Raw genomic sequence first — 19,584 nt, 5'->3', positions numbered from 1 at the left:
CCTAAGGCCAAGCACTGGAATCTATGAAGTCATTCAGCGCCGGAAAGAAAATTGAGAGTAGGTAGGTTTGAAAGGTGCAACAGGAGGAAAACCTCAAAGCAGTTGCACAATGAAATAATTGTTACGAGAGGGTGGATGGCGAGATGGAAGAAAGATATGAATGGAGGTGCAATAAAAGGAATGAATGGGGTTGCAGCTAGGGACCGAAGGGACGCTGCAAAAAACATTTAGTAATGCCTACAGTGCACCCCAGTAAGTTACACTGACGGCACTAACGACCTCCCCCCCCCCCCCCCCCCCCCCCCCCCCCCCCCCCCTCCCCCCCCCCCCCCCCCCCCCCCCCCCCCTACCCCCCCCCCACCCCGCCCCCAAATACAGTGACATCTTATAAATATGAGAAAGTTACTAGAGAACATCTGGTAAGAGAGGAAGCAGAGCTACAAAATGTAGATGATGTTATTAAACATTTCAAAGCTTCCCCAAATGGAATTTCTTGGGCAAGGAATATACGAAAATGGATTCGCAGAAATTCTTTCCGAACCGTCGTTCTATGAAATACGTAAAGAATCGTAATCTTGGAGGACATTATCTTGATTTCGTGTTTCAGTACCGTCAAGAACAAAATCAAGGAAAAATTTTATTAGAGAAGCATCAATAACAACAAAAATACTGTGCGTCCAAACCCTTGAGATTTATGATACTTCATGGGTTTCGTCAAAGAGCAGCAACTGCTGTGATAAGAGATAAGAATGAAAGGCAAACGGAAATAAAAAAAAAACTAATTGCTCTTAGATTACGATTAAGACCACGAGCGTGCCCAGACCCGGCGCTCCCTGCGGCGGCCTTTCAGTTTGCGCTGACAACTTTTAGAGTCCGGACATCGTTTGAACTTCGGACTTGTGGACTAAACGAGTCAATTACTCCTCTTCCTCTTTAATCTACACATATCTTTTGTTTTAAATCGTGTGTTCGTCAAACGTCCAATTCGCCATCACCATCAGGTGACGAGTGAGTGAAGTTTTTCGTCTTCCGACTCTCAAGAACACGAGCGTGAAAATGGTAATGTTTTTTCAGTCAGTGAGGTTATATAAATCAGGATTTATTTATTTTGTTTATTTTATTTTTTATTTTCAGTGAATATGAAGAAGTGAAGGACGGGCAATTAATCAAAAATAAAATAAAGAAAACAATGACGAAATTCAGGATCAATTTGGCTCTGGGTATGTATATTTTCGATCCTTTTTTCCTTAAATGATTATGCAAGATTAGATTCCAGCGAAAATAATATGCAGCCCTCTCTCTCTCTCTCTCTCCACTGACATTTTTTATTTCGGATTGAGGGACTTGTCCTGCCATTCAAAGTGAGGACCCTTAAATATCAATATCTCTTAAACTTGAACTGACGAGAACCCTTCCTGTTTCCACAAACATCTTTCAAGACAGAAATTTTTTTGTTTTGCTCTTTTACGATCCTTCAGTGTGGTATACGTTTTGTTTTTGTTTTGATTATATATCAAACTAATTGCTCTCTCATTTTTTTATACAAAGCTCTAGTGACAAAATAAAAAACAGAAAAATCTTATTAAAAAACTAATTAGTATTAGTGACGGAGAAATTTTCTCCACTGTTGAAAAATAATGGATCTTTGCTAAAGGTACACAACGGATGGATAAAGGAACTCTGGACAGTATAAGAATGGCTGACATGTAGGTATAGTAAACAAAACGTTCACTGATATCCCACCTCAGATCACTCACAACTAAGTGCACAGAATTTACCTGGAGGTTAATTAATATTTTTTATTAACAACGGCTATGAGAACTACTATCACTAAGTTTAAAGAATGTAAGTTATTCGGCTATGAAAACTACTACCACTAAGCTTAAAGAATGCACTTAACCTCAGATATGAAAACTACTGTCACTGAGTTTAAAGAATGTAACCTGATGGTTTAATGTTTTTTTTTTACTAACTCCAGCTATGTAACTTACTATAACTAAATGTCAGGAATGTACTTAACTTCACTTATGAAAACTACTATCACAAAGTTTAAAGAATGTATTCACCTACATTATGAGAACTACTATCATCAAGTTCAAAGAACGTACCTGGAGGTTTAATATTCTGTATTAACTCAGGCTATGCAAAATACTATTCACTAAGTTTAAAGAATATGAATGGAGATCTTCATTTACTTCAGTCATGAATAGCAAGCAAAACATGCATCACAAGGTGTTATTTTTCTTTCGAGTAGGTCACACGCTACTGCTCCTACTAGCAGTTGTGAAGTCTTCGTCAGAATCTGGCCTAAAAACAGGTGAGTCCTACTTTTGTATCCACTCAAGTCTCATTAAAAAAACAAGTACTTACATTGACTTGTAATAACTCATTTCACACCATTCGTCTTAACTTACGAGTAACTGACTACTTGGAAGAAAGGTTCCCAAGACCTGAAAAACTTGTGGTCACAGTAAAGGTTGCCTTGTTTTCCTTGTCTAATATTTTAGCTACTAATAGCATGAAACAAATTTACGTTACAGTTCTTTGTTTCTCTAAAATATTCATTAAAGCTTTAGCTTTCACATCCGTCTTAAAAATCATGACTTCCTCTGTATGTTGCTACAGAACCAATGGCAACAGTTGTACCAGCTACATCATCTGAGACCAGTGAAGAACCAGCACCTCAGAGTACTGACGTCAGTGTCTCAAGTACTCCAGGTTCACATTCTACTATTCCATGGCCTATTACTTCAGAGCCAACTTCCCCACACAGTACCACTCCAACATCAGTTCCTCTACCCTCTACTACCACTTCAGAGTCAACTGACCCATACATTACCACTTCACAACCAGGTTACCTATCCCCTACTACTTCAGAGCCAACTTCCCCATACAGTACCACTCCAACATCAGTTCCTCTACCCTCTACTACCACTTCAGAGTCAACTGACCCATACATTACCACTTCACAACCAGGTAGCCTATCCCCTACTACTTCAGAGCCAACTTCCCCATACGTACCACTCCAACATCAGTTTCCTCTACCCTCTACTACCACTTCAGAGTCAACTACCCATACATTACCACGTCACAACCAGGTAGCCTAATCTACTACTTCAGAGTCAACTTTCCCATACAGTAACACTTCAACAACAGTTCCTCTACCCTCTACTACCACTTCAGAGTCAACTGACCCATACATTACCACTTCACAACCAGGTAGCCTATCCCCTACTACTTCAGAGCCAACTTTCCCATACAGTAACACTTCAACAACAGTTCCTCTACCCTCTACTACCACTTCAGAGTCAACTGACCCATACATTACCACTTCACAACCAGGTAGCCTATCCCCTACTACTTCAGAGCCAACTTTCCCATACAGTAACACTTCAACAACAGTTCCTCTACCCTCTACTACCACTTCAGAGTCAACTGACCCATACATTACCACTTCACAACCAGGTAGCCTATCCCCTACTACTTCAGAGCCAACTTTCCCATACAGTAACACTTCAACAACAGTTCCTCTACCCTCTACTACCACTTCAGAGTCAAACGACCCCTACAATTTACAATTCACAACCAGGTTACCCTATCCCCTACTATTTCAGAGCCAACTTTCCCCACAGTTAACACTTCACAACCAGTTCCTCAGGTTCCTACTACCCCAATTCAATCAACGACCCTACATACCACTTACAACCAGGTAGCCTAATCTACCCACTCAGAGCCAACTTTCCCATACAGTAACACTTCAACAACAGTTCCTCTACCCTCTACTACCACTTCAGAGTCAACTGACCCATACATTACCACTTCACAACCAGGTAGCCTATCCCCTACTACTTCAGAGCCAACTTTCCCATACAGTACCACTTCAACACCAGTTCGCCCACTCCCTACTGAGCCAACTCTCCCATACAGTGACACTTCAGAATCATCTGCTCCATCCTCTACTACACATCCGACTACTACAAACATTATTACTTCACAACTAACTACAGAGACGACGGTTGCAACCACAGTCCTACCCTACCGCGACCTGACGGTCCACTTGGTGCTTCTGCCTCCTCGTTCGATGCAAGCAACTTGGAACGCCAGCGGTAAGACCTAGAATGTGCAACAGTAAGTTTACTTAAATACACAGTAGTTGCTGAACACTTCAGAATGATGCTTCAGTTCATGGTTGTATATCTAAAGAGATGACCATGCCATGTCTAAAGCTCTTTGGAGGACTTATGAAGAAAATGTAGAATTAAATAGAAGAGAATATAGAATGTAGCACAAAGGCCAAGTGCTGGGACCTATGATGTCATTCAGTGCTGAAAGGGAAATTGAGAGTAAAAATGTTTGAAAGGTGTAACAGGAGGAAAGCTTCGCAGTTGCACTGGGAAACAAGTGTTAGGAGAGGGTGATAGCAATATGGAAGAGAGAGAAATGAATGCAGTAATAGGAAGAAAATGGGTTGCAGCTAGGAGCCTAGGGGACACTGCAAAGAACCTTAAGTATTGCCTAAAGTGCACAGTGTCAGGTACGCTGCACTAATGGCACTAAGGCCCCTAGGGTGAAATCTTCCCTGACTTGAACCACTAAATTTCTGAAATCAGCAATTTAAGGCTCCTAATGTGAGATATCAAAGAGAATACAATGACATCTTATATGCTCTAATAAATGAAATATGTATTTTCTTCAACTCTAGATATTGGTAAACAACAGAGATTCCTTGTGTTCCAGGACTCCATGACTGCATAAGTTACCTATCTTTATTTTTAGCTTCTCTTCAAGTCCTGACAACCACTACTGTAGAGTCTAGAGCCTGGATACATATCTTACCTATCCTTCATCAAGAACTGAGGTTAAATGGTGTTTACAGGATTTCTTTGATGGTCATCCGTCAGCTAAATTTAAGCGCCTATATTGTAATCTCTAGATACTTTTCCCATTGGCTGCCTGAAATCTAAAGCTTTCATTCCATTACTTGCAAAGCCGTTATTAGGGTTGTATCAGCATTGAGAGGAGTTCACTAATGTAAAAAGTCAATATTTTTTCACTATTTGCAGAAACTGAAGAACCTGATAAACTGTGCTACTGGTGGGAGCGCCGTGGTCTGACATGCGAAGAGAATGTCATGGGTGAAGTAGTTGTTCCAGTAATACCAGCTGGCACACCTATCAAGGTATATGTTGTCAATGGAAATATGAAAGGACCCAATAGTACCATGTATGTACCCTGTAAGTAATACTCACTTATATGTACTCACCCATCATGTTCTGTCTTTATTGACGTTTATAGAATAGAATAGAATACAGAGGTTAAGTCAAAGGCCAAGCACTGGGACCTATCATATCATTCAGCACTGAAAGGGAATTTGATAGTAAGCTTGAGAGGTGTAACAGGAGGAAAACCTTGCAGTGGCACTAGGAAACAATCTTTAGAGAGGGTAGAAAGTCAGATGGAAATAAAAGAATATGAACGGAGTATGGTAAAAGAAATGAGAGGTTGCAGCTAGGGATAGAAGGATTGATGAGAAGGTCCTTAAAAGATACTTATCCACATATGCATTCAGTCACTGCATTTGTGTATGAGCGTTTAAAGCTACTTACTCTTATGTGCATTCAGTCACTGCATTTGTCTCTGAATGTTTAATGTTACTTATCCACATATGCATTCATTCATTGCATTTGTGTATGAGTGTTTATTAAAGTTACTTATCCACATGTGGATTAGGTCACTGAAATTGTGTGAGGGAGTTTAAAGTTACTTATCCACATGAGAATTCATTCACTGCATTTGCGTGTGTGTTTAATTTATCCACATGTGCATTCAGTCACTGTGTGTGTGTGTGTGTGTGTTAAACTTACTTATCCACATGTGCATTCAGTCATTGTGCTTGTGCATGATTGTTTAAGGTTACTTATTTATCCACGTGCATTCAGTTACTGCATTTGTGTACGAGTTTAAAGGTACTTATTCTCATGTACATGTAGTCACTGTATTATGTGAGAGTGTTTAAAGGTACTTGATAACATGTGCATTCAGTCACTGCATTTGTGAGTGAGTGTTTACAGTTACTTAACCACATGTGCGTTCAGTCACTCTGTTTGTGTGAGTGTTTAAAGTTACTTATCCAAATTTGGATTCAGTCATTGCATTTGTGTATGAGTGGTTAAAGTTGCTTATCCATATGTGGATTAAGACACTGCATTTTTAAGAGTGTTTCACGTTACTTATCCACATGTATATTCAGTCACTACATTTGTGCGCGTTTGTTTAAAGGTACTTATTCACACTTGCATTCAGTCAGTGTTTTGCAGATCATTATATAAATTTCATTCTAACTTCCGCCTCATGGTTATAATATTTTTTTACGAGATACGAGAGTGCCTATGAAGATGACAGCAATCCTTTCGAATAATCTCTCGTCTATTTTCATTCTCTGCAGGGCAACTTGGTGTCGGGAACACCACGAGCTCTTCCATTCTCGTGGAATGGCACAGCGATGAAATCGTGAATTCAGTTTACTTGTACCGAGATAATGAAGATTCCTGTAAGTATAAATAGGTATCCCAAAAGAGTATGGCTAAGAATTCTTTCAGAGTTACCTATTGCTAACTCTCTCTCTCTCTCTCTCTCTCTCTCTCTCTCTCTCTCCTTTATCTCACGCACTTATAAAATCAGCAGAACTAAAAGTTTCTCCTTACTAACAAAAACATAAATACAAACATACCGAAATATGGAATAGGTTCAAGTAAAATGAAATCTGAAGCAAATAAAATATTCATCTAAGAACTTCTAAGTCCCTAAGGAAAAACAACATTCTTTTCTTTTCGAACCCTTGACTCTGCACACACCATATTCTATCAGGTTTCTGAGTTCAAGTTTTGATAGAAGCATCTGCTGCAGTTCAAAAGCGCTACGAGAGATGAGAGTATATCTTAGTTTAACCAGACCACTGAGCTGCTTAACAGCTCTCCTACGGCTGACCCGATGGATTAGATATTTTCACGTGGCTAGGAACCAACTGGTCACCTAGCTTATTGTAGGATCCGAACCACATTATATCGAGAAATTTATTTCTATCGCCTGAAATAAATTCCTCTGATTCCGCGTTGGCCGAGCCGAGAATCGAACTTCCGACCACCGGAATGGTAGCCGAGTGCAAAAACCACCCGTCCAACGAGGAACTACGAGAGATTCTAAGACATATTTTTTTTCTGTGATGCCAGAGAAATTAAAGATGAATTTGAGAGTTGAGTTTACAATCTTGCAAAAACAATAAAAATAAGTTTAAAAATGCTTTGAGGTGGATTGTTCCTGTGGAGAGATCGGAGGAGGATAGGGGAAACAGCCGAGTTTCCAATAGAAAACAGCAGTATAAATGATGGCTAGACCTGGGGACAGAGAGTTTCCCATTGCCATACCAAAATTTTGTGAGTAAAATTTTCCATCATATTCAAATTTACATTCTTTCACACATAATTTAATCAGCTCAATTAAAGTGTTTTAGAAAATTGGATATCCAGCTGTGTGTTTTATAATAATTCCGGTAAAACTTCATCAGATCATTAATTGGCACCTTTATGAATAATGATACTACATCAGAACTCACAAGCTTCTGTATACTAATTAGTTTATTTATCAAGTTCACATTATTCTTGATATTGGCATTAGAGATGGTACCTACCAATGCTTAATTAAGGATATCCACTAAGTATTTCGCTAGTTTGTAAGACGCAGAACCCACTGAGCTGATAATTGGCCCGGCAGGAAAGTGTGTTTTGTCGGTTTTTATTGATTTATTAGAAAACACACAGTTGGATATCCCATTTTCTTAAAACACTTTAATTGACCTGATTAAATTACGTGTGAAAAAATGTAAATTTGTATTTAAATAAAAAAAATTTCTAGCTTTTTTCCATGCTAAAGACAAACTTGAATTTAGTAAACATAACATTTCAAATTACCGTATGATGAAAGGTTTTTAGAGATCCCTAGAATTTTAAAGCTTTACAACGTAAATTTTGTTTTCAGTAATATTAATGTTAAGAGTTTAGTAATAAAAAATTCTCCTAACAACCTAAAGATGTTTCTGACTGCATATATGAAATTCCTTGAAACAAAAGTGAAAAAATACATTACAGCCCAACTGGATAATCACTCTCACAAGGGATCAAGCAGCACCAATATTCAGTGAGAACTGGTCAAATATCGAATGCATTATTCGTACATATTATGAGAGATTCAGATCATCCTATTAACTGGAGTCAAGCAAGATCCTGAATGCCGTGTAGCGACACAGTTCAAAGGAATATCATTGAATCTTGTTTCATCAAATAAAATAATGGAAGTGTTCTACATTTAAGACTTGGTTTGTTTAAACTCGATCCCTTCATAATTTAAAAAGTTGTAGATAAATATAACAAAAAAATTAATATATTCAGGTGTACAAATGTTTTTGGACTTTGTATGGCTAAGCTTCCGTTTCTCTTATGTTTAAGTCTGTTTTAGTTTGTGACCGTGTGATCTCCGAGTATCTTTGATTATATCTTTGATATTTACCCTTTTGATAATTAACCATCTGGTATTCTTGATCTTTTTGTTTACCTTGTAACTTTCTTTTCAACTGTATCTCATGTGTACTTCACCAATGTCTCATTAACAGATGAAAGCGATCGGTTAGAATTTCTACCTATTATTTTTCCTGTGGTATTCGCTTATAGTATAAAGTCACGTGCATCTACTGTGATTTTTTAAGCACATATATATTATATATATATATCTATTATATGTATATACTATTTATATATATATACTATATATATATGCATATATATATATATATATATAGGATATATATATTATATATAGATATATATTATATGATAGAGAGAGCGAGAGAAGAGAGAGAGAGAAGAGAGAGCGAGAGAGAGAGAGAGAGAGAGAGAATCATCGCTTCAGGTTTACTATTTCCTTTTCAGCTGAACCATGCAACCCTTGGTACTCAAGAACTTGCCTGTTTACCGGTTTAGAAGCATCAACAAAATATGAGATATTGATGGTCTTCTACAGATATCAGAGTCTTTCAATTCACGTCACGACTAACGGCCATGGTGAGGATGAGGAAAGCGTCGTATATAAAAATTATCTTTTAACGCTTAATTATAAGCACTTATATCTATGTGTATATATATATATATATATATATATATATATATATATATATATATATATATATATATATATATGTATGTATTTATGTACATATATATATATATATGTGTATATATGTGATACTAAAACCAGGCATTTCGCAAACTGCCTGAAATTTCAGGAAGATCGCGAAATACACTTAGAGAAATTTGATCCCCCTGGGGCTAGTACTTAACTGTTTCGCCCTGTTTACTATAGCGCCTTGGAGAGTAAATGTCCCGTAGTGCATTTCGCGATCTTCCTGAAATGCCTATTTGCGTTACCTGCCTTTAAATATATATATATATATATATATATATATATATATATATATATATATATATGTATGTGTATTTTATATATATATATATATATATATATGTGTGTGTGGTGTGTGTGTGTGTACATATATATATGTGTGGGTGTGTGTATGTGTAAAAAAATTCTTATGTTAAAACAGGATATGCCTCAGGTATAAAGGACCAAAGTTTTTTAATGGGCATTTTATACCTGATATACACACACACACGACACACACACACACACACACACACACACACACATATATATATATATATATATATATATCTATATATATATATATATATATATATATATATAATAACGGGGACGCCGCCTCCGTTATTCATTTTGGTAGCGAAGGCCAAAGCGGCAGGCACTGGGTTTTGGTAACATTTTCTCTCTCTCTCTTGACTGGCAACAGCCTCTCTCTCTCTCTCTCTCTCTCTCTCTCTCTCTCTCTCTCTCTCTCGACACACCTCCCCTCCTTTTCATTAGGTCATCAAATAAAAAACGGAACTTACAATATGCATTTATTTAAAAGCAAAGAATTAACTGAATAACTCAGATTCTTAACAGCATGATTATATGAAATGTTAACTCAAAGTCCAAATAACTCAGATAATCCCCCGGTAATTAACAGTCTATATAGTAATTAGTCAACACCATTTCTCCATATGCATAATCCCAGTCTTCTCCAGAAAATAGTTCCCCCTACCAGAACAGTTCCCCCCACTAGAACCGCCTGTTAGAAGAACAGGAGAACAATGATAAGCATACACAGTTGTAAATACAAAGTCAAAAAATCAAATGAAACAGAACATCTATATAAAATATCAAAAATACAGTCAAGCTACACCTTTGGCTGAAACAGATATAAATACACTCACCCATCTCAACCTAGAATCTCCAAGCACTTTCACAAAACAGAAAAAACGTTGGCAGAGCCATCCCGGCTCTTTCTTTCTGCGTAAGAGTCTTGCCCTGGTAAGTCTACATTTCCTTAATATGTAGGAAAGAGGCTCACATGTACACACAAAATCACACCCATCGTTCATGCCCTGAAACTACTTGTATCCAGTTTCAAAGTCACCTCTGACAACAGCCCATAACGACAGACGAGCGTTGACCTGCTTAGGTAAGGATCACACCACCTCAAGACCTATCAGCATTTCTAAGCTGAGATGTTCTCTGTCTCCATGGGAAGCTAAAAACAATGATTCCCAATTTCTGAGGAATGTTAAAGCACATGACATACAACAATGTCTCATACATATCATATCATATCATATTATTAGTCTTTATATGTTACAGCAGCTCGGCCACCATACAGCTAGTACCTGCCTAGCCATAGCTCACATAAAACAGCTCAATATATAAAAAAAACACATTGGCCGGCTCATTAAACACAAAATATAGTAATAACTACACGTCTCTGGTAGTACAACGTAATGTCTATCACACATCATCTGCACGTAGGCTATAATAACAATTGGGTGTAGAAACTTTTCTCCGTCTAGAATTTTTGAATCTCCATTTTTGTCTGCAACTGCAACTGCACAGACTCGCGAAACACGCTGTAGAAAGGCGAAACGTCTCCCTGCGGAAGACAGCTAATGACTGTCGTAGTCCAAAAGCGCTGTAGAACCCCGTAGACTCGTAGAAACTCTTGTATGTGGACACTCATCAGCAACATCTCTGCAACAGCTGGTGGGCGTCTTGGTAGCATTGGGGAACGATGTTTATGGTGTGTTTCAGTATGTCAGTTAAGTCATCGGCCAATTAAAGAAGAATTAACCCCAGACATACTTCTGTCAAATAATGACCTCAAAAATTCCCAAAAATAATAACTGAACATCTCCCAATTAACACCATTTAATATGACCACTGAACTAATTTCTAACTTCAACTCGTGAAGGAACTCCATAGGATCGCTAAATCATAAGTCATTATCATAACCCCGCAAAGAAAAATATTAAGTTCTCTAACTTAATTCTCAAAATTCATACATTACCACACACCTCCACACCTCACCCAGAACTCACAGAAACCCCACGGACTTCTGTCATCACATTTCAAACTCACAAATTCTCACAAGTAAAAAAAAAAAAAAAAAAAAAAAAAAAAAAACAGTCCAAAAAAAAAACACGTAACAAGCCCAGACTCGAAATCATCACTGAATAATGTTCTCTCAAGCTCTGATATTTCAACAACCCACAAAATCAGTAAAAACTCTACTGTCTAACAGCAAAAACCCCTTTTTACTGCTTATATAATTAATCTCAATGAGACAATGTCAAACTCCCACTTATGCAATTCACAAATCCCAACAAATCATATCTCCAATCCAGAAAGAAATGCTATTTAAAGCTCAACCCTGATTACATCTCTCGTAGGAAAAGAAAAAATAAAAATATAGATAACAACAACAATAAGTGAACTTTCCCCATCACACAGCCGGAAACAATCCCTTTACGTAGATATATCTCCGTGAACTGCCAAAAATCAGCATCTCTCAGAATAGTGCAAAACTCTGAGTAATCTACACTAGAGGAAAAGAGTCAGCAACCGGACTCGCCACAGTATTGTCAGCAAAAATCCACCTGCAGACACGTCAGGTGCTCGAACTGCAGTATAGAAATGCCTAGTCAGACTTGCAACTTCCGAAACCCATTATTCTCAAAAAAAAGTTCTATACTGACATTATATCAGCACATTTCACAAAATTATCTCAAGGATATGACTAATGTGCTCAAAATTTTCTCAAAGACATAACTCCCAAATGATACTACCCAATTATATAAAAAATTATCACCTATTCGGGATATAGAAACTACGGTAAACTCACAATTCAACAATTAAGTAATTATATGGCACTAAAAATAACCCAATGGTGAATATAAAAAATGCAACATCTCCATAGGACCACAATGCAGTAATGCCACTCGCCTCCAATTAGTCACGAAACCAAAAGAACCATAGAACCCCTCTCTTGGCTCGTAAAACCCCAGAAATTCAACTCCAAAAATCATAACCACAAAAAAAAAAAAAAAGTCACCACCAAAAATTAATATATATATACATATATATATCACCATATTAATAATAACACCACTCCCGTGATAAAAATATTTCCCTCCATTTGATTAATAACCCCACAACACCATATTCCCTCTATCTCACCAATAATCACATGTGGAATAAAACAAGTCTCTATAAAAGATTATTACACTCCAAGCAGGATAATCAAAATGAAACTCCATCCCCCCAAAAATGCACTCAAAGCATCTAGCTGACACACTCGAAAATATTGCCCCATATCTCCTCATAAATGTTTCCATTTGCAACAAAAATGGCTGCAAAAATAACTGAACTAAACATAGCTCTCACCACATAGGCCTAAACTGTGAAATATCTCAAAAAAAAATAAAAAATATCAAATGGCCAAAAATATTATATCTCCAATTATATCTCGAGTTATATCTCCAATTCTCCAGGAAAATAACTCAATGTTATAATAAAAAATTATAAACTCTCTGTTTAGCATAACTGCTGAGAAAGGGCAAAAAACTCGGCAAATCAAATTGCCCAGGAAATCCTAGAAAAAATCACCAACTCATTACAACAGAACTCCAAATTCAAAGTGTCTAAGCAAAGACTTCTCCATATGCACTACAGCATAGGCCAAAAGAAACTTAACCAAGTTTCCTATCTCTGGCAAAATTGCAACAAACACAATTGTGCAAAAGGCAAACAATTTCCAGAACACAAATATCCAGAAAAAAAAATGTAGTGCCATTATGTATACATGCAAAAAATGCAAAATTCTCCCATAAATCTCTCTGCAGCATCAAACAGCTGAAATTATAAACACATTCCCGAACAATGACACCAAGTCACGAACTGAGATATTAAAAAATTCATACAAACTGGAGAGAATAATAAGTTCAAATTCGCCCGATATAAAAATAAACTTATGTCAGTGAAGGCTGACGTCTAAAAAAAAGGAAAAGAAAAACTAATGGCACTGATAACTTTTCCCGTGACACCTGTAATATCTGTGATCACGTAGACTTCAAGCCATTATCTGCTGAACTCATAAAAAAAAAAGAAAAACAAAAAATGTGTCGTTAGTTCCTCCCATTTTCACAAAAAAATCGTCACCACCCTTAATAATCATTACAACACCCATGTTTGTATAAAAAAATCAACACCAGTATCAGTAGTGTCACCAAATATTAGTAAATATCAGTACTCGCCCAATATTAGCACTTGCCAGTATCACCAAGATTAGTTAGTACTCACCCATTCACCAGTATTAAGTATCAGAATCACCAGCTATCAGTACTCGCTAGTATCACCAAAATTGCTATCATCAAATTCACCAAAATTCACCAGAAATTGGTATCACCACCCATAAAATCATTGGCACATTCCCCAAAAATTATTAACACCATGAACCCTGACAGAATCCCCGTAAGTATCTCAAGTAATGATAATAAGACTCCATAATAGTTCTCCTTAAAATAATCCCCCGTGATAATAATTCTCTGTAGTAATTCTCCCATAAATATCTCCAGTAACACCAGTAAAAGCATTAATATTGCTATTTCCCCAGTATTTATCATTATTGTTACACCCCATAACTCTAAAATCAACACCACTCATCACTCTCTGGTATCATCACAAATCATCACCAATCGCCACCACTCAGCAATCATCACCACTCAGGACCATTTTAAAGTAATCTCCACATCTCAAACAAATCTCCATTATAAAATAATCTCTGAATCCCCAATTATAATTATGCCCTCTAACATTGCATAAAAGCATTCTCCAAAGCGTAAGGAAAACTTGCACCACCTCCATATGCATTTCATTTCCATTTTCTCTTCACTCAAGAGAAAAAAAAAAATCTTTCTAAAAAAACCCTACAGGCATCTCATATCATCACCCAGTCGTTATCAGCTGATATGACGGCATTGAACTTTCCTATTCAAGGCCAAACTGACCCCCCATTACCCCGACACAAAGAAAAAAAAAAGTTCACCCCCCGTCAAGCAATCCCCCATGAAAGACACCGCTCGCCTCCCCTTGCACTACCCCTTGGTCGCACAAATTGCGCTGAATGCGTAAGAATGAGCGGGCGCTCTCTCCCAGAGGCAAAAACACAGTGTCACATGTATGAAAACCATTCATATACACACGTATGTATTAAAACAAAGACGAATGCATCTCTTCTAAACATGTGCTAAGATAAAAAGTAATCTGAACTGCCTCTTTAAAATGGTTCACACACAAAGTTAAAAAAAAAAACACCAGGGCCTCAAAAAAAACACATCGTAACACTTACGCCTTCAAATTAGAAAAAACCACCCCGGAATCTGTGCAATTACAAACACACGAACCTTGTGGGCACAACGCATTCGGCAAACCGTGCTACATGAAAGCACTCGCTGATCATTCACTCACAAGCCAGACTGTCACTCATCTTAGCGGGCGTCTCGGGATGAGCGAATTTGCTGACACTAATTCAATTTGTTTCGCTCAGTACCACATCCCCACGGATGAATATTTCTCACCCCCTTTCACCTATTAACCGAAATCTAACATTTTTCCACAACCAGACACTCTGAAAATAGCATCTTATATCTGATACTAACCCAGCTGCCACTAATAATAACGGGGACGCCGCCTCTGTTATTCATTTTGGTAGCAAAGGCCAAAGCGGCAGGCACTGGGTTTTGGTAACACTTTCTCTCTCTCTCTCTCTCTCTCTCTCTCTCTCTCTCTCTCTCTCTCTTGACTGGCAACAGCTCTCTCTCTCTCTCTCTCTCTGGCAACAGCTCTCTCTCTCTCTCTCTCTCGACACACCTCCCCTCCATTTCATTAGGTCATCAAATCAGAAACAGAACTTACAAAAATATGCATTTATTTAAAAGCAAAGAATTAACTGAATAACTCAGATTCTTAACAGCATGATTATATGAAATGTTAACTCAAAGTCCAAATAACTCAGATAATCCCCCGGTAATTAACAGTCTATATAGTAATTAGTCAACACCATTTCTCCATATGCATAATCCCAGTCTTCTCCAGAAAATAGTTCCCCCTACCAGAACAGTTCCCCCCACTAGAACCGCCTGTTAGAAGAACAGGAGAACAATGATAAGCATACACAGTTGTAAATACAAAGTCAAAAGATCAAATGAAACAGAACATCTTTATAAAATATAAAAAATACAGTCAACCTACACCTTTGGCTGAAACAGATATAAATACACTCACCCATCTCAACCTAGAATCTCCAAGCACTTTCACAAAACAGAAAAAACGTTGGCAGAGCCATCCCGGCTCTTTCTCTCTGCGTAAGAGTCTTACCCTGGTAAGTCTACATTTCCTTAATATGTAGGAAAGAGGCTCACATGTACACACAAAATCACACCCATCGTTCACTCTCTGAAACTACTTGTATCCAGTTTCAAAGCCACCTCAAGACCTATCATCATTTCTAAGCTGAGATGTTCTCTGTCTCCATGGGAAGCTAAAAACAATGATTCCCAATTTCTGAGGAATGTCAAAGCACGTGACATACAACAATGTTTCATACATATCATATCATACCATATTATTAGTCTTTATATGTTACACACGCACGCACACACACAAACATATATATATATAATATATATATATATATATATATATATAATATATATATATATATATATAGCAGATCACAACAGAAGCAATAGGCTTGTGACAACATGCACTGAGTTTTGTGTGTGTGTGTGTAGTGTGAAATTGTAATAGCGACTCCTCTCTTAGAATGGTATAGAAAAACCATAAACAGAAGGAGTGAAAGGATATGTATGAGGCCTTTGTCCTGCAGTGGACCAGCAACGGCTGATAATGATAATACATACATACATATATATACTATATATATAATATATATATATATATATATATATATATATATATAATATATATATATATATATATATATAATCTACTGGTCAATTTTTACCAGATACAAAATTTAATAGCCAGAATGGCCTCTCACCTTCTAGAATCCTTCGCGCTTTTTGGATATGCTTGACAATACAAAGCCTCTGTAATCACAACGAGGTTACGTTGCCGACTGACCACGAGAGGGATGAAAGTCTGTTGCCACTCGTACATATACTATATATATACCTGTCGAATTCAGATATTATATTAATTAAAACTCGAACAGATGCATCCTCAGCATCACAGCCAAGTTAAGAGGCATTGTGGCTATCACGATTATATACATATGTAACCGGTAAACAGTGACCAGTTGATTCTATATATATGTATTTCAGCCTAAAAAGCAATTAAACCGATTGCCCACCTGGCTACGATGGTGAGGACAGGTGTCTGTATATACGTACGAGCAGCGCTAGACTTTTATCCTTCTCGTGGTCAGGTCGGCAACGTGACCTCGTCCTGATTATGGTACCGCGGGTTCGTTTCTTGCTACCGGACATCATAATCGCTTCATATTTCTTGCACTTCGATCCCAAGTCTTTGTAGTGACACGCGTATCCAAATAACGCGAAGAATTCGCGAAGTTAAGAGAGCACAGTGGCTATTACAATTGCACACAAACACATACACACAGTGCATGTTGTCATAAACCTGTTACTTCCATTGTGATCTGCCATACAATAAAAAAGGGAAACTTTTTTGCATACACCTGATATAATTCTCACTTTAGAGACATGCTATTTATATAAAAGAATATTTAGGAATATTAGATGTGCACATATTTTATCAGGAATAAGACAACTCACAGCCAACCATATGCATCTAGTGGCCATTCTAAAATCTAGCAGAATCTATAGGCACATCACCTGTAATTAAATTCTACATTCTACTCATATTGTTTCTTACTTTTCTTGTGGAATTACAGAAGTATACAACGGGGTCTCGTGGCGCTGTGGTGAAAACCATTGCCAAAAAAGTGAGACTTGTTTCCCTGCAACGGACAACCTGCTTCCAGTCATCGATCCTCAAGAGACTATTCCAACGAGTTACCCATACACGTGTCGATGGAACATCTCCAGTCGGTTCGGCAAGTGGTTTTCAAATTTGGCAGTTGGGAGCTAATAACTACAAAGAACTGTTCCAGTCTTACCATTTACCCTTGCTTATCTATAAAATGAAACCTTCCCAACCATCCTTGCTTATCTTTAGAAAAAAATCATGCCACTATCTTTGCTTATCCATAAAAAGCCGACCAGAAATTATTAAAATAAATACTTGTGTTGTCTAAATTGCAATGCCCCTGAGCATATATAGTACATGACAGCCTGTCTCTTCTCGAAACCAGATGAGCTGGAAGACCCAGACCTACTTGCGTGGGAACCATAAGGTGGGAAGCTGGAGATAAGGGGAGTTTTGCAGAAGTGAAAGTGCAATAAAGACATGAACAGCTGAATTTCACAGAGGCGCATTGTGTTTCTCAGCATTTGAGGCTTAGATGGTGATCTATATCTAAATCAAAGTAACTGAGATTGCATCTCGTTACTGAATTTAAAGCTATCATGATTTCACAGTTTTATAAAAATACGGTTCTTCTCACATCAAATAGAAGCATTCTCATTTTGAGACTTACAAAATATATGAATAGAATAGTTAGGGTTCAGGTGAAGAAATAAAATTTTTTTGTCAATGAAATTGGTGTTGGTAAGAATTATGGAGAGCTTCAGAACTTGAGAAGAATCTGGCTGTCATTCATGAATTCTAAGGAGCCGTGCGATATCAACAAAGATTCATTGCAGTACAGAGAACATCAGTAGCATTTGCATAACGAAATTTTTAGATAACAGTTTACACTCTTACAAGAAGTTCTTGGTCTAAGTCTTCTACTAAACAAGGCATTACTTCTTGGAAATATTTTCCTGCCATAATCTGTTTGAATAATATAACTTTAGCTGTAATTCCTTCCATATAAATAAATTTGAAAAAAATAATTAAAATATCTTTTCTTCCAATAGAATTTGCTAAAATCTCAACTCAGCCTGAAACAAAATTAACCGAGGCTGAAATAACCACGAAAGAGACTGCAACAAACTCAACAGAGCCTGAAACGACCACAACAGAACCTGCAACAAACTCAACAGAGCCTGAAACGACCACAACAGAACCTGCAACAAACTCAACAGAGCTTGAAACGACCACAACAGAACCTACAACAAACTCTACAGAGCCTGAAACGACCACAACAAAACCTGCTACAAACTCAACAGATTGAAACGACCACAAGAACCTCCAACAAATCAACAGAGCCTGAAACGACCACAAGAACCGCCCACAAACTAAACAGAGCCTGAAACAACCACAACAGAACTGCAACAAACTCAACAGAGCTGACGACACAACAGAACCGCAACAAATCAACAGAGCCTGAAACGACCACAAAAGAACTGCAACAAAACTCAAGAGCTGAAACAACCACAACAGAACCTGCAACAATCAAGAGCCTGAAACGACACAACAGAACGCAACAAAATCAACAGAGCCTGAAACGACCACAACAGAACCTGCAACAAAAATTCAACAGAGCGAACAAACACAACAGAACCTGCAACAAACTCAACAGAGCCTGAACGACCACAAACAAGAACCTGCAACAACCTCAACAGAGCCTGCTAACAACCTAACAGAGCCTGAAAACGACCACAACAGAACCTGCAAACAAAACTCAACAGAGCCTGAAACGACCCACAACAAACAACAAACTCAACAGAGCCTGAAACAACCAAAACAAAGAACCTGAAACAAACTCAACCCAGAGCCTGAAACACCACAACAGAACCTGCAACAAAACTCAACAGAGCCTGAAACGACCACAGAACCTGCACAAACTCAACAGAGCCTGAAAGACGACCACACAGAACCTGCAACAAACCACAGAGCCTGAAACGACACAACAGAACGGAAACAAACTCAACAGAGCCTGAAACGAACACAACGAACCTGAAACACACTCAAACAGAGGCCTGAACGACCAAACAGAACCTGCAACAAACTCAAACAGAGCCGAAACGACCACAACAGAAC

The 19,584-nt window shown here is 37.8% G+C and overlaps 1 protein-coding gene and 1 long non-coding RNA gene across 2 annotated transcripts in view; one reads left to right on the top strand and one right to left on the bottom strand.

Moving 5' to 3' along the window:
• Nucleotides 1-19,584, bottom strand: part of LOC135217293 (uncharacterized) — a 102,414-nt gene that overhangs the window by 666 nt on the left and 82,164 nt on the right. The window lies entirely within an intron of this gene.
• Nucleotides 819-17,815, top strand: LOC135217213 (mucin-2-like). The gene is made up of 10 exons (XM_064252945.1): nucleotides 819-1,008; nucleotides 1,135-1,220; nucleotides 2,255-2,317; nucleotides 2,626-3,034; nucleotides 3,140-3,465; nucleotides 3,732-4,106; nucleotides 5,064-5,234; nucleotides 6,446-6,550; nucleotides 8,982-9,113; nucleotides 17,432-17,815. The coding sequence occupies exons 2-10, from the start codon at nucleotides 1,190-1,192 to the stop codon at nucleotides 17,626-17,628; spliced, it is 1,809 nt and encodes a 602-aa protein (XP_064109015.1). The 5' UTR covers nucleotides 819-1,008; nucleotides 1,135-1,189; the 3' UTR covers nucleotides 17,629-17,815.

Source organism: Macrobrachium nipponense, chromosome 7, assembly GCF_015104395.2.
Source record: "Macrobrachium nipponense isolate FS-2020 chromosome 7, ASM1510439v2, whole genome shotgun sequence".
Taxonomy (NCBI): Eukaryota; Metazoa; Arthropoda; class Malacostraca; order Decapoda; family Palaemonidae; genus Macrobrachium; species Macrobrachium nipponense.
This window is presented reverse-complemented; position numbering and strand designations above follow the sequence as displayed.

Coding starts and splice junctions, on each gene's coding strand:
- LOC135217213 (XM_064252945.1), top strand. CDS start 1,190: ATGACGAAATTCAGGATCAATTTGGCTCTGG. Junction 2,318..2,625: donor AGAATCTGGCCTAAAAACAG/GTGAGTCCTACT, acceptor ATGTTGCTACAG/AACCAATGGCAACAGTTGTA. Junction 6,551..8,981: donor CCGAGATAATGAAGATTCCT/GTAAGTATAAAT, acceptor TTTCCTTTTCAG/CTGAACCATGCAACCCTTGG.